The sequence below is a fragment of the Theropithecus gelada genome, chromosome 11 (genome assembly GCF_003255815.1).
Source record: "Theropithecus gelada isolate Dixy chromosome 11, Tgel_1.0, whole genome shotgun sequence".
NCBI lineage: Eukaryota > Metazoa > Chordata > Mammalia > Primates > Cercopithecidae > Theropithecus > Theropithecus gelada.
This window is the reverse complement of record NC_037679.1, coordinates 641110-657595: the sequence shown is the minus strand read 5'-3', so window position 1 is coordinate 657595 and position 16486 is coordinate 641110. Positions and strand designations below refer to the sequence as shown.

At 37.3% G+C, this 16486-nt stretch overlaps 1 protein-coding gene across 4 annotated transcripts in view; it reads left to right on the top strand.

The window, feature by feature from the left end:
- Window positions 1-15312, top strand: part of KIF21A (kinesin family member 21A) — a 157531-nt gene extending 142219 nt beyond the window's left edge. For all 4 annotated transcript variants that reach the window (XM_025403121.1, XM_025403120.1, XM_025403119.1 and 1 more), the window contains 3 exons: window positions 6119-6289; window positions 7567-7766; window positions 14007-15312. In XM_025403121.1, coding sequence (XP_025258906.1) covers window positions 6119-6289; window positions 7567-7766; window positions 14007-14100 — 465 coding nt within the window. In that variant the 3' untranslated portion in view covers window positions 14101-15312. The remainder of the gene's footprint in view (window positions 1-6118; window positions 6290-7566; window positions 7767-14006) is intronic.
- Window positions 15313-16486: the final 1174 nt, after the last annotated feature.

The following is a 16486-nucleotide window of genomic DNA, read 5'->3' as shown; positions in this document are numbered from 1 at the left end:
GTCAAATGGTATTTCTAGTTCTAGATCCTTGAGGAATCACCACACTGTTTTCCACAATGGTTGAACTAGTTTACAATCCTACCAACAGTGTAAAAGTGTTCCTATTTCTCCACATTCTCTCCAGTACCTGTTGTTTCCTGATTTTTTAATGATTGCCATTCTAACTGGTGTGAGATGGTATCTCATTGTGGTTTGGATTTGCATTTCTCTCATGGCCAGTGATGATGAGCATATTTTCATGTGTCTGTTGGCTGTATGAATGTCTTCTTTTGAGAAGTGTCTGTTCATATCCTTTGCCCACTTTTTGATGAGGTGGTTTTTTCTTGTAAATTTGATTGAGTTCTTTGTAGGTTCTGGATATTAGCCCTTTGTCAGATGAGTAGACTGCAAAAATTTTCTCCCATTCTGTAGGTTGCCTGTTCACTCTGATGGTAGTTTCTTTTGCTGTGCAGAAGCTCTTTAGTTTAATTAGATCCCATTTGTCAATTTTGGCTTTTGTTGCCGTTGCTTTTGGTGTTTTAGACATGAAGTCCTTGCCCATGCCTATGTCCTGAATGGTATTACCTAGGTTTTCTTCTAGGGGTTTTATGGTTTTAGGTCTAACATTTAAGTCTCTAATCCATCTTGAATTAATTTTCATATAAGGAGTAAGGAAAGGATCCAGTTTCAGCTTTCTACTTACGGTTAGCCACTTTTCCCAGCACCATTTATTAAATAGGGAATCCTTTCCCCATTTCTTGTTTTTGTCAGATTTGTCAAAGATCAGATGGCTGTAGATGTGTGGTATTATTTCTGAGGGCTCTGTTCTGTTCCATTGGTCTATATCTCTGTTTTGGTACCAGTACCATGCTGTTTTGGTTACTGTAGCCTTGTAGTGTAGTTTGAAGTCAGGTAGCATGATGCCTCCAGCTTTGTTCTTTTGGCTTAGGATTGCCTTGGCAATGCAGGGTCTTTTTTGGTTCCTTATGAACTTTAAAGCAGTTTTTTCCAAATCTGTGAAGAAAGTCATTGGAAGCTTAATGGGGATGGCATTGAATCTGTAAATTACCTTGGGCAGTATGGCCATTTTCACAATATTGATTCTTCCTATCCATGAGCGTGGTATGTTCTTCCATTTCTTTGTGTCCTCTTTTATTTCACTGAGCAGTGGTTTGTAGTTCTCCTTGAAGGGGTTCTTTACATCCCTTGTAAGTTGGATTCCTAGGTATTTTATTCTCTTTGAAGCTATTGTGAATGGGAGTTCATTCATGATTTGGCTCTCTGTTTGTCTGTTACTGGTGTATAAGAATGCTTGTAATTTTTGCACATTTATTTTGTATCCTGAGACTTTGCTGAAGTTTCTTATCAGCTTAAGGAGATTTTGGGCTGAAACAATGGGGTTTTCTAAATATACAATCATGTCATCTGCAAAGAAGGACAATTTGACTTCTTCTTTTGCTATCTGAGTACCCTTGATTTCTTTCTCTTGCCTGATTGCCCTAGCCAGAACTTCCAACACTATGTTGAATAGGAGTGGTGAGAGAGGGCATCCCTGTCTTGTGCCAGTTTTCAAAGGGAATGCTTCCAGTTTTTGCCCATTCAGTATGATATTGGGTATGGGTTTGTCATAAATAGCTCTTATTATTTTGAGGTACGTTCCATCAATACCGAATTTATTGAGAGTTTTTAGCATGAAGGGCTGTTGAATTTTGTCAAAGGCCTTTTCTGCATCTATTGAGATAATCCTGTGGTTTTTGTCTTTGGTTCTGTTTATATGTTGGATTATGTTTATTGATTTGCTTATGTTGAACCAGCTTTGCATCCCAGGGATGAAGCCCACTTGATTATGGTGGATAAGCTTTTTCATGTGCTGCTGGATTCGGTTTGCCAGTATTTTAACGAGGATTTTTGCATCGATGTTCATCAGGGATATTGGTCTAAAATTCTCTTTTTTTGTTGTATCTCTGTCAAGCTTTGGTATCAGGTGATGTTGGCCTCATAAAATGAGTTAGGGAGGATTCCCTCTTTTTCTATTGATTGGAATAGTTTCAGAAGGAATGGTACCAACTCCTCCTTGTACCTCTGGTAGAATTCGGTTGTGAATCCTTCTGGTCTTGGACTTTTTTTGGTTAGTAGGCTATTAATTATTGCCTCAATTTCAGAGCCTGCTATTCGTCTATTCAGGGATTCAACTTCTTCCTGGTTTAGTCTTGGAAGAGTGTAAGTGTCCTGGAAATTATCCATTTCTTCTAGGTTTTCCAGTTTATTTGCATAGAGGTGTTTATAGTATTCTCTGATGGCAGTTTGTATTTCTGTGGGGTCGGTGGTGATATCCCCTTTATCATTTTTTATTGCGTCTATTTGATTCTTCTCTCTTTTCTTCTTTATTAGTCTTGCTAGCGGTCTATCAATTTTGTTGATCTTTTCAAAAAACCAGCTCCTGGATTCATTGATTTTTTGGAGGGTTTTTTGTGTCTCTATCTCCTTCAGTTCTGCTCTGATCTTAGTTATTTCTTGCCTTCTGCTAGCTTTTGAATGGGTTTGCTCTTGCTTCTCTAGTTCTTTTGATTGTGATGTTAGGATGTCAATTTTAGATCTTTCCTGCTTTCTCTTGTGGGCATTTAGTGCTATAAATTTCCCTCTACACACTACTTTAAATGTGTCCCAGAGATTCTAGTATGTTGTATCTTTGTTCTCATTGGTTACAAAGAACATCTTTATTTCTGCCTTCATTTTGTTATGTACCCAGTAGTCATTCAGGAGCAGGTTGTTCAGTTTCCATGTAGTTGAGCGGTTTTGATTGAGTTTCTTAATCCTGAGTTCTAGTTTGATTGCACTGTGGTCTGAGAGATAGTTTGTTATAATTTCTTTTCTTTTACATTTGCTGAGGAGTGCTTTACTTCCAACTATGTGGTCAATTTTGGAATAAGTGCGATGTGGTGCTGAGAAGAATGTATATTCTGTTGCTTTGCGTTTGAGAGTTCTATAGATGTCTATTAGGTCTGCTTGCTGCAGAGATGAGTTCAATTCCTGGATATCCTTGTTAACTTTCTGTCTCATTGATCTGTCTAATGTTGACAGTGGGGAGTTAAAGTCTCCCATTATTATTGTATGGGAGTCTAAGTCTCTTTGTAAGTCTCTAAGGACTTGCTTTATGAATCTGGGTGTTCCTGTATTGGGTGCATATATATTTAGGATAGTTAGCTCTTCCTGATGAATTGATCCCTTTACCATTATATGATGGCCTTCTTTGTCTCTTTTGATCTTTGATGGTTTAAAGTCTGTTTTATCAGAGACTAGGATTGCAACCCTTGCTTTTTTTTGTTTTCCATTTGCTTGGTAGATCTTCCTCCATCCATTTATTTTGAGTCTATGTGTGTCTCTGCATGTGAGATGGGTCTCCTGAATACAGCCAACTGATGGGTCTTGACTCTTTATCCAGTTTGCCAGTCTGTGTCTTTTATTTGGATCATTTAGTCCATTCACATTTAAGGTTAATATTATTATATGTGAACTTTATCCTGTCATTATGATGTTAGCTGGTTATTTTGCTCGCTAGTTGATGCAGTTTCTTCCTAGCATCAATGGACTTTACATTTTGACATGTTTTTGCAATGGCTGGTACCTGTTGTTCCTTTCCGTGTTTAGTGCTTCCTTCAGGATCTCTTGTAGGGCAGGCCTGGTGGTGACAAAATCTCTAAGCATTTGCTTATCTGTAAAGGATTTTATTTCTCCTTCAGTTATGAAACTTAGTTTGGCTGGATATGAAATTCTGGGTTGAAAATTTTTTTCTTTAAGAATGTTGAATATTGGCCCCCACTCTCTTCTGGCTTGTAGAGTTTCTGCTGAGAAATCTGCTGTTAGTCTGATAGGTTTCCCTTTGTGGGTAACCCGACCTTTCTCTCTGGCTGCCCTTAAGATTTTTTCCTTCATTTCAACTTTGATGAATCTGACAATTGTGTGTCTTGGAGTTGCTCTCCTCGAGGAGTATCTTTGTGGCATTCTCTGTATTTCCTGAATTTGAATGTTGGCCTGCCTTACTAGGTTGAGGAAGTTCTGCTGGATGATATCCTGCAGAGTGTTTTCCCACTTGGTTTCATTTTCCCCATCACTTTCAGGCACACCAATCAGACGTAGATTTGGTCTTTTCACATAATCCTATATTTCTTGGAGGCTATGTTCATTTCTTTTTCCTCTTTTTTCTTTAGTCTTCTCTTCTCGCTTCATTTCATTCATTTGATCTTCAGTCGCTGATACTCTTTCTTCCAGTTGATTGAGTCGGTTATTGAAGCTTGTCCATTTGTCACGTAGTTCTCATGTTATGGTTTTCATCTCTATCAGTTCTTTTAAGGTCTTCTCTATATTGATTATCCAGTTATTCATTCATCCGTTCTTTTTTCAAGGTTTTTAGTTTCTTTGCACTGGTTACGTAGTTCCTCCTTTAGCTCTGAGAAGTTTGATCAACTGAAGCCTTCTTCTCTCAACTCGTCAAAGTCATTCACTCTCCCGCTTTGTTCCATTGCTGGTGATGAGCTGCGTTCCTTTGGAGAGGTAGATGCGCTCTTATTTTTTGAATTTCCATCTTTTCTACACTGCTTTTTCCCCATCTTTGTGGCTTTATCTGCCTTTGGTTTTTGATGATGGTGACGTACTGATGGGGTTTTCGTGTGGATGTCCTTTCTGTTTTTTAGTTTTCCTTCTAACAGTCAGGACCCTCAGCTGGAGGTCTGTTGGAGTTTGCTTGAGGTCCACTCCAGACCCTGTTTGCGTGGGTATCAGCAGCAGAGGCTGCAGAAGATAGAATATTGCTGAATAGTGAATGTTGCTGTCTGATTCTTTCTCTGGAAGCTTCGTCTCAGGGGTGTACCCTGCCGTGTGAGATGTGAGGTGTTGATCTGCTCCTAGTGGGGGATGTCTTCTCAGTTAGGCTACTCAGGGGTCAGGGACCCACTTGAGCAGGCAGTCTGTCTGTTCTCAGATCTCAACCTCCATGCTGGGAGATCCACTGCTCTCTTCAAAGCTGTCAGACAGGGGTATTTACCTCTGCCGAGGTTTCTGCTGCTTTTTGTTTAGCTATGCCCTGTCCCCAGAGGAGGAGTCTACAGAGGCAGGCCAGCCTCCTTGAGCTGTGGTGGGCTTCACCCAATTCGAGCTTCCAGGTGGCTTTGTTTACCTACTTAAGCCTCAGCAATGGCGAGCACCCCTCCCCCAGCCTGGCTGCCACCTTGCAGTTAGATCTCAGACTGCTGTGCAAGCAATGAGGGAGGCTCCGTGGGCGTGGAACCCTCTGGGCCAGGTGTGGGATATAATCTCCTGGTGTGCCATTTGCTAAGACCCTTGGTAAAGCACAGTATTAGGGTGGGAGTTACTTGATTTTCCAGGTGTTGTGTGTCTCAATTTCGTTTGGCTAGGAAAAGGAATTCCCTTCCCCCTTGTGCTTCCCAGGTGAGGCGATGCCTCACCCTGCTTCAGCTCTCGCTGTTCGGGCTGCACCCACGGACCAGCACCAACTGTCCGACACGCCCCAGTGAGATGAACCTGGTACCTCAGTTGAAAATGCAGGAATCACCCATCTTCTGTGTCACTCACACTGGGAGCTGGAGGCTGGAGCTGTTCCTATTCAGCCCTCTTGGGTGCCCTCCCTGGTTTCCTCTCTTAAAAGCCTACAGACACAAAGCATGTAACATGCAAGTGAAAGTAGTGTTAAAAAAAGGGCACAGGTTTATCCTCAGTTGTCATTCCTGTCAGGTTAACTTAATTAACTTAATAAAACTTCCATAACAACAAATAACAAAACAAAACAATAATTAAGATCTGGGGCCATGATGCATGCCTGTAATCCCAGCTACTTGGGAGGTTGAGGTAAGAGGATCACTTGAGCCTGAAGTTAAAGCAGCTGTGCAGTATGATTGCACCTGTGAATAAGCACTATACTCCAGCCTGGGAAACATAGTGAGACCTCATCTCAAAATAATAAATAAAATAAGTAAAAAGAAAAAATTTAACAAACCAGAAACAGTAGGTAACAAAACAAGTCATATCTGATTAACATACATGTGTATGTGTTTCTAGGACTGTACAAATATTTGCGTTTGTTTGCAAGTTAAATAGGATAACTGCTTTGTTTCTACCTTTCTAGATGTTTGATGTTACAGAAGGAGCTCTTGGTACTGTGAGTCCCACCCACAATTTTGAACCCCCTCATTATGATGGCATAGAAGCACTAACCATTCAAGGGGATAACCTATTTAGCGGGTCTAGAGATAATGGAATCAAGAAATGGGACTTAACTCAAAAAGACCTTCTTCAGGTAATGCAGAACCTTTTCATGGTTTAGAGTGGGCATTTCAACATGATCCTGTAGCCTGTAGAAGAACTTGAAGAGGTTCTATGTTGATTTTTATCATTTATGGATAATATTAATCAGGCCTTTTTCTTAAAGAATATTTCATCCTCCCCAGAGTTCTTCACTGGGAGAAGGGAAACATTCAACATTGAATAATACCTGCTAGATAAGAGAAGAGATGCTGATAAGAGTTGAAAGATCTAGGGTTGCTCCATGCATGTGTTTATTAAATAAAATCAGCCTGGGAGTAGTGCAGTTGCAGTTTGTCATTTTGTTTTGCTTTTGTTTTATGTACACATATTCCAAAGAGTTCCAATTTTAGCTAAAGTCAAGAGTGATATAAATAATTCCTTATCTATAAGAGCATTTTCATGCATCTAAGGGTGGTGGTTCTCTCATTTCCTACAAAGTGATAATTGGGTTGAATAAATTCAAATATTGGTGTCTTTTCCTAATTCTCTGGAAAAGAAAGTAGTTAACAGATTAAATTCTTTTCAATTTCAAGTTTTTCCTTATATATACGTATATGTGGGTATGTATATGTAGTAGTTGCTTCCACTTTCCTGCTTGTAATCAGCAGATGAAAACCAAACAAACAAACATAAATATTAATAGGAAAAACTTGGCAATAGATGCATATACAGTGTTACATTAAAAAGCTTTTTAAAAATAAACATACAGTCATGATTATAATTTTATATTTTGCATATAAATACATTTATGCATGAAGTATAGTCATATAGTCTAATCTTGTAATTATTGTTTACTCATCATAAAATATATAGATTACCTCTGGTCTTCTGCAGAAATCTTCAGGCCTCTATATTCTCTATTGAAAGTTTAAACTAGTGATATTATGAGCCAGTCCTTATAATCCACATATCAGGTTGCAGTTTTCAAACTTGCTTTATTTAATACATTTTGGAGAAAGGTAAGATATTTACTGCCCATGAAGAGGATATGATGCTCGAAAATTCTATATACTTTCAGGATCTTTTACATTCTGTAGATTATAGCCCTTAAATGCTGATAACAATGATGAAAATTAGTGAGGCAAGTTGGGAAGCAAATTACCCATTTATTTCTTTAAATCACTAAGAGTGATTGCATAGAAAGTAAACTTTATTCAGGCAATTCTGAATATTAAGTTTTGCAATAAAATGTTTTTCAGTTTATTTTCATGTGAAAATGTCAGTTTGGAAGCTCTCCTTAAGCTACTGATTTCATTTTTTTTCTTTTAGCAAGTTCCAAATGCACATAAGGATTGGGTCTGTGCCCTGGGAGTAGTGCCAGACCACCCAGTTTTGCTCAGTGGCTGCAGAGGGGGCATTTTGAAAGTCTGGAACATGGATACTTTTATGCCAGTTGGAGAGATGAAAGGTCATGATAGTCCTATCAATGCCATATGTGTTAATTCCACCCACATTTTTACTGCAGCTGAGTAAGTTTTCTTATATGATTTTTCTCTATATTGGTTGCTTTTGTTCGGATTTAATACATATGTTGTAAATATCTAGAAACATTGAATATGCAAAATCCTTATAATCATTCTAATGTCTGTTTTAAGATGTCTTACTTATATTTTCTGATGTACACTGTGGGCACTGAATTTAGGCACCCCAGGTTACATGACAATACTGTTACTCCTGTATAGCACTCTGTTTATTTTAGGAAGTGAGCTGTCACATGTTTCCTTGATGGTTTTGACTTTTAGAAAATAATGACTAATTTCTAAAGATTTTTATTTTCAGAAAGGCAACAAATTTGCCATTCTTCATATTTGGAACAAATTATTTAAAAACTCTCTCTGCTTCCTCCTCCCTTTAAAGTATAAGTACGTAGTAATAACATCTGCTTCCACCCACTTGTGGATGACTGGATTGATTGACTCATTTGTTCATTCACAGTGAATCTCCTAAGTGCTGGGAATTGTTCCAGACTCCTGGAAACAGAGCAGTGAGCAAAACAGATTCCAAACCCAGTCTATATTCTTATGAGAAGAAATGGAAAATACATTAAGTAGAATGTGTTAGATGGTGACAAGTGCAATGGTGAAAAATAAAAGAGAGAAAGGGGATGGGATTTTCCTAGGGCAGGGTTACAAAATAGGGTGGTCAGTGAAGGCCTCATGGAAAAAGTGACATTTAAGATACTTGAAGGAGGTAGAAAGATGTTGTGACCGTAAAATGACAGTTTATATATATAAATGACATTATATATAGTACACATATATGTACTTTGAAAAGGAAAAGTGTATGTATTATATAATGTGAAGTATAGGTCTCATTCAAATAAAATGTAATTTCTTGTGAATATCTATCTAAAACACCTCCCAATTTTGTTTGTGTACCATTTATATCTATTTAATTTGAGCACTGACTTTATTCAAGGTGTCCCAAATGCATGAATACCCTGATTTTATTTTGAAGCCTTTATTTCTGTGTCATTTCTTTGCATTTGTGCAGTTTCCATTGAATTTCTCTTTTCATTTAGATTTACTTTCATCTTGAAGGTGCATCAGAGCCGATTTATTTTGTTTTTCTAAAGTGCTTACCTTTGATGCTTCATCGATGCTATTTCCAAGATGCATTACTTTCTGAAAAGTCACCACTTTTGCTTACTTCCTTGGAAACTTTTTGTGTCCTTGAAAATTTACCGGCTGTATCTCACATTGACTGTGGGACACCCAATACAAAACTTACTATTGTGTATCAGTGAGTCCTGGGGATCAGCATGTAATATAATTATACTTACTTATCTTCCAGGATATGGTCTCAGTTTTGAAGAGCTAAACTTTTTTTTTTTTAAACTTTTATTTTAGGTTCAGGGGTACATGTGCAGGTTTTTTATATGGGTAAACTTGTGTCACCAGTGTTTGTGGTTCAGATTATTTCATCACCCATGTGCTAAGCCCAGTACCCAATAGTTATTTTTTTCTACTCCTCTCCCTCCTGCCACCCTTCACCCTCAAGTAGGCCCCAGTGTCTGTTGTTGCCTTTTTTGTGTCTATGAGTTCTCATCATTTAGCTTCCATTTATAAGAGAGAACATGTGGTATTTGGTTCTCTGTTTCTTCATTTGTTTGCTAAGGATAATGGTCTCCAGCTCCATCCATGTACCCACAAAATATGTGATCTCATTTATTTTTATGGCTGCATAGTATTCCATGGTATATATGTACCACATTTTCTTTATCCAATCTGTCATTGATGGGTGTTTAGGTTGATTCCATGTCTTTGCTATTGTGAATAGTGCTGTTATGAACATTTGTGTACATGTATCTTTATGGTAGAATGATTTATATTTCTCTGGTATACACCCAGTAATGAGATTGCTGAGTCAAATTGTAGTTCTGTTTTTAGCTCTTTCAGGAATTGCCACATTGCTTTCCACAATGGTTGAACTGATTTATACGCCCACTAACCAGTATATAAGTGTTCCCTTTTTCTACAACCTTGTCGACATCTGTTATTTTTGACTTTTTAATAGTAGCCTTTTTGACTGGTGTGAGATGGTGTATCATTGTGGTTTTGATTTGCATTTCTCTAATAATGTTGAGCTTTTTTTCATATTCTAGTTAGCAGCATCTATGTATTCCTTAGAAAAGGGTCTGTTCATGTCCCTTTCCCACTTTTAAATGGGTTGATTGTTTTTTTCCTTGTAAATTTGTTTAAGTTCTTAAGATGCTGGATATTAGATCTTTGTCAGATTCATAGTTTGCAAATATTGTCTCCCATTCTGTAAGTTCTCTGTTTACTCTATTGATAGTTTCTTTTGCTGTGCAGATGAAGAGCTAAACTTTTTCTCAGCTTACTCAGTGTATATCACATGCAAATATGTCTACTACATGTTTTCAAAATCACAGGAAAATAACCAAGAAAATCAGAAGGACTTTTAAAAAATTAGTTCTACTTATTTGTTATTTAACAAATATTTATATAGTGCTTACTATGTGCGAGGCATTGTTCTAAGTGCTTTGCAGACATTAACTCATTTAGTCCTTAGAATAACTCTAGAAGTTAAGTATTATTATTATAATCTCTATTTTACAAGTAGGAAAACTGAGGCACTTTATAACTTACATAGATAATTTCATCATACCTGTCATTTATGGATCTGATATCATTGATTTTTCTCTTAATTACTGGTGTCATTGTCTTCTGCTGCTTTTCATGTCAAGTAATATTTTATTAAATGTTAGACATTGTAATATTTTGAGTATCTCAATTTTGTTGTACTTTGTATTCCTTTAAGGAGTATCAGGCTTTGTTTATCAGGCAATTGGATTACTTGTGGTTCAGTTTTAAGTTTTTAACACTTGTTTTTAACCTTTGTTAGGTAGGTCTAGAGTAGCCATTACTCTGGGGTTAGTTGGCTGTCCTATGAAAGTTTAACTCTTCCTGCAATTCTACTGAAGATACCAGGTGTTCAGTGGTATCTCTCTACTATACCTGGTCAGAAATTGAACATCTCATAGCCCTCTATGAACTCTGGGAGGTTTTCAATATATAGCTCCCTGGTAGCTGTTTGTTGTCTGACCTTATCGTTGCACTCTACTCATGTGCAACTTAACATTCAGTCAAAGACTTTAGGAGACCCCATGTAGATTTGTAGAGTTCTTTCTCTGCATAGATCTCTCCTCTTCTCTACTTCCTGGATTTTGTTTTCTGTCTCTTCAAATAAGTTCTCCTGTGATTCTCTTCTTGGGTTTCCTCTCCCTTTGCTGTGGTATGCAAAATGCTTCCAGGCAGACAGCCGGGGCTATCACACAGTATCTTCTTTGTTTCCCTTTTCTCCAGGATCACAGCCTCGCATTGCCTGTTGCCCAATGTCTGAAAACAGCTGCTCCATAAATTTTGTCAAGTTTTCTCTTTGTTTACAATAGGGGAGTTAACCATGGCTAGTAGTGGAAATTTAATCATCTCAAACTTAACATATCCAAAATTGAACTCCTAACCTTTTCAAGAAACCTACTCATTCTACAACCTTCTCCATCACAGTTGATGGCTTCCCTGACATTTCTGTGCTCAGGACAGAACCTTTCATTCCTCCCCTTCTTTTGTACTTCATATCTAATCCATCACCAAGTCCTGTTAGTTCTACCTTTAAATTATGTCTAGAATCTAACCACTTCTTACCACATCCTCTACTTCTTCACCAGACTTAATCACCATGAGCTCTTGGATTACTATAATAGCCTTCTAAACAAAGTCCTTTGCTCATATGTAGTCTACACTCAACACAAAATCTAGAATGATCCTTTAAAAGCATAAGTTAGATCATATTCCTTCTCTATTCAAAACCCTACAGTCGTCCTCCATTTCACTTAGAGTTGAGTCCATACTTGATCTTGCCCTCTGAACATCTGTTTTCACCCTTGCCATATCATCTGGTACCCTCTGGCTTATCCTTTTCTTGCAACCCCAATAACCTCTTTGCTGGTCCTTGAACATTCCAAAGCCACTCCTGCCTGAGGGCATTTGCCCTAGCTGCTCTTTTGGCCTGGAATGTTTTTCTCTCAAATGTTCTGACCCTGCAAGTCTTTCTTCCTCAGTAAAAGTATCCTGGCCATTTTATTTAAAATTGTAATCTCTCCTATCGCCTAGCACTCCTGGTCCCCTTGGCTGTTTTCTCCTTTTTTTTTTACCCCTGTGGCACTAATCACCTTCTAATATACTCTATAGTTTAATCATTTATTATGATTTATTGTCTGTCTCCTTTTGCTAGAATACATGATCTACAAAGGCAAAAGGTTTGAGCTTTTAAATTTTATTTTTGTTTTTTTAAAGCAGCATATCCTGGCAAGGCGCAGTGGTTCACGCCTGTAATCCCAGCACTTTGGGAGGGCGAGGCGGGCGGATCACGAGGTCAGGAGATCGAGACCATCCTGGCTAACACGTCTCTGCTAAAAATACAAAAAAATTAGCTGGGCGTGGTGGCAGGCACCTGTAGTCCCAGTTACTCGAGAGGCTGAGGCCGGAGAATGGTGTGAACCCGGGAGGCAGAGCTTGCAGTGAGCAGAGATCGAGTCACTGCACTCCAGCCTAGGTGACAGAACAAGACTCTGTTTAAAAAAAAAAAAAAAGGCATATCCCAAGCACTTAGAATGCTTTAAAAAAAAAAAAAAATCATATCCCAGGGTGGGTGCAGTTGCTCATGCCTGTAATCCCAGCACTTTTGGGAGGCTGAGGCAGGTGGATCAGGAGGTCAAGAGATCAAGACTGGCCAACATGGTGAAACCCCGTCTGTACTAAAAATGCAAAAAAATTAGCTAGGCATAGTGGCATATGCCTGTAGTCCCAGCTGCTCAGGAGGCTGAGGCAGGATAATCGCTTGAACCCAGGAGGCGGAGGTTGCGCAGAGGAGCTGAGATCGTGCCACTGCATTCCAACCTGGCAACAGAGTGAGATTTTGTCAAGAAAAGAAAGAAAGAAAGGAAGGAAGGAAGGAAGGAAGGAAGGAAGGAAGGAAGGAAGGAAGGAAGGAAGGAAGGAAGGAAGGAGAAAAAGAAGAAGGAAGGAAGGAAGGAAAGAATATCCCAAGCATACTTGGAATGTAGCAGGTTCTCAGTAAATATTTGTTGAGTAAATGGTTAAATGAATAAATGCAATGCTTGAATGGGTGGATAAATGAAAATATTCCATTGCTGTTATCAATGTATGTGTGCTGTGTGGGATGGTGAGAAGATAACTGATTAAAATCTAGAAAGCCTGGGTTCTAGAAAACCTTTGCTGTGTTACATTGGCACTCCACTAAACCTTTTTCCCTTGGGATGGAATACATAATCTCTGAAGTGCATTTAAACTATTAAATTCCATTGAAACTCTTATTATTTTTACTTTGGGTTAATCAGGAAATTGGAAAAAGAAACATTTCTGTAAGCCATGAGAGATATGTTAAGAAATGTGATTGTCTCATGACAGTATTCACCTGTGAGGGCAACAGAAACATGTTTTCTCAGAAATACTTTTTATAAAAAATTTAAATTTCAATTAATAATAACTGTGTATATTTACGGGGCATCAGAATTCCTTTTAATCTTCTACATTCTGTGCCAGGTGGAGTATTAGTTCACTTCTCAATAGCCTGTTGCTTTTTCTGTAGGCTTGTTTGCTGAGTTTACCTAAAGATATTTCTTCGTGACTTTGCCATATTCACTAACTCCCTAGAAATCCTGCCCCTGCTTTCTCCCTGCCTAGAAGCCTCACTGTGACCTGCAGGCTGTTTTGCCTGAAGACTTCTGACACTATGTCAGATCACATGCTGTTCTTTGAAATAATGAGTGCAGATCCAGTGTTAAAGAGATAAGACTCTGGAGCCAGACTGCCTGGATTCACATCTCAGCTGTGTCACTTACTTGTGTTCTGGGCCTCAATTAGCTCTTCAATAAAAAGGGGATTATAGCAGTAGCTATTGCTAATGGTAATTAAAGTGAATTAAATGTATGTTAACATAGGTAAAGGGCACCTGGTAACAATGCCTGGTTCATAGTAAGTCCTTGATAATATAAGCTGTTATCATTATTAAGGTATGTGTTTGCTATATAAATGAGACAATGCATATTTGTACTTGCATTTCTTGAAGACCTATGTAGAAAATATTTCCATGATAAGTAATTATAAGAGCTATTTCTTTATCTTTCTGCATTTGTTCATATATCCATGTTATTTATTTTTTTGTAGTGATCGAACTGTGAGAATTTGGAAGGCTCGCAATTTGCAAGATGGTCAGATCTCTGACTCAGGAGATCTGGGGGAAGATACTGCCAGTAATTAAACATGAGTGAAGATAAGTTGTAAACAATGCTGTGATGATACTCTTTATTCTTTATGGAAAATTTCCTGCACTTATTAGGCAAAGCGTATGAATGGGATTAACTGGAAAATATATCTGAATTCAACTGCTGACTATAAATTATATTCTAATAAAATTGTGTACTATCTTGTGTGCTTAGTTTTAAGATCAACCAATAGATATATATCCTACAATTGATATATTGCTTTATTCGCACTTTTATTGTAGCTGAATTTTTGTGCCTATCTATAAAACACACCTTCAAATTATTTGAATTACAAGACATCTGCTTTTGTGACAGTCAGAAAACACACCTGGCATACAATGCAACCCACTGTTAACTCATTCATATAGTTTATTCAAGTGATTTATGTATTTAAACATATTGAAAATGTTAGTCAGATTGTGGTTTGCTTGTCAGGTATTTTTATCAGTCTGTAGAGAGTTCCCAAATTTCAAAGCTCTTTTAATGTAATGGACAAAAATAAGATATGAAAATATTATTGATGAATTTTCATAAGGTGGAATTGATCTTAATCTACTAATAGAGAAGGGTAAACAGTTTGTGTTAAATGTTGGCATTTACTTGTATTGACCAAAGTTTTGCAGCTCTACTATATTCTGTGCTCAGGACTAAAATGCTGTTAAATTGTTGGGTTTTTTTTTTTTTCTTTTCTTTTTTGTTTTCAGTGCTGTGCATATATTCTGTGATGGGAAACGTTGTTGATGTCCTAACAGAAATATATTTTGATCTATTTTCCTATGGAGTTGTTTCTATTATCACCATTTAATTTTGTTTTTATTTAATAGTAGTATTTCCTTCCCTTTTATCTAATTTTTTTATATGCTGCTAAATATATTTTAAATACACTATGTTTGCAAACCTTGGTAGCTATGGTGAGAACTATTATCATCTGTGGTGGGAAAAGCTATGTAAATAGGTAGATTGTATAGAGAGACTATCTTGTGTTGTGCCTGTATGAATTTTTAAAAGCTGTTGATTGGATTTTGCAAAAGGATGTATAATATTTCCGTCTGCCTAGAATATTAATTTGTAAATTCTGCAAGTTTAATTTTTATGTGGATGGTATAACATTTGAAAATATTGTCTTACATGATTTTTTTCCCCTGAAAATATTTGCTTGTAAATGAAAACTTAGCTAGGGCTTAAATAAACATGTTGCTATGAAATTATTTTTACTGTATGGTTCTTTTTCCAAATTTCAAGAGAATGGCCAGTCTTTGTAAAACTTTGTTTTATCTTTGTGTGATAGAAGAAAAGGCATGTTTTTGGTTATCTGGCAATCTGTATGCATTCCTTTGTTTGCTTACTAGATGTGAAATATTCTTGAGAATTTTAAACAGTAACCTAATCTTGATGAACCGTGGAACCTCACTATTTAAAGCAATTAAGTTCAACTATGTAATTTAGGAATTTGAACATGCATGATAAAACAAAACAAAAAAAATCCTGTAAACATTAAGATAGTGGTAACCTTGTTTTCTAGAGGAGAGAAGGGGTGGCTGGTGACTAGCAGGTGTCACAGCAAGTGAGTTGGGAGGGTAGGGAGAGTGCTTCTGGGGTCCTAGCAATGTTGTGATTTTTGACCTGGGTCCTAAACATAAGCATTCACTTTCTACATACATGTTAAACTGTAAGTATATTTCTCTATCGCATTTTATGTATGTGTATATGTTCTAAGTTTCATAGCAAAATAATTTTTGAAAAAAGTTTTAAGGAATATATTTTCCTATAAGGACAAAACTCCGCTCCTTTGTAATTTTGCCTCCTTCCCTGAAAGAAGGTACCATGCCAAGATCTGAAAGAGACTTCAAGACTATTTTAATTTCAAGTCTCTTGCAGTGTTTCTTTTTTGCAGGACTATTGCTCAATAATTCATTAGTTTGATCATTGACTTATTCAATGGATGTTTAGTGAGCATACACATTGCCAAGTATTGGGGGTGAAAAAATAACAAAACTGAGAGACACTTGCCCTCTGAGTAGAGTGAGATAATAAAACCAGTATTTACATAATAGCTTGGTAAGTGCTCGGATAAAGTCCAGGGTGCTTTAGCACCTATTAGAGGTATCCAAACTTCACTGCAAATCCAATGAGAGGTCCTGAGCACTGTGTTTGGTTGTGCAAAATACAAAGTTCAGTGTCTAATTCTACCTTTTAAAATGCTGGAGGCTCAGCTAGTGTGGATCTGATTTAAGAAATTCAAAAGCATATGTAAAGGAGGCAGCCTTTAAAAAATTTACATATTGAAACGTGTTAACCCCTAAAGATCCCATTCAGAAATGTTAAAATAAGTATTAAAGCAGTGAGATAGTGCCTGTAAGATTTAAAATGGATTACTCCACA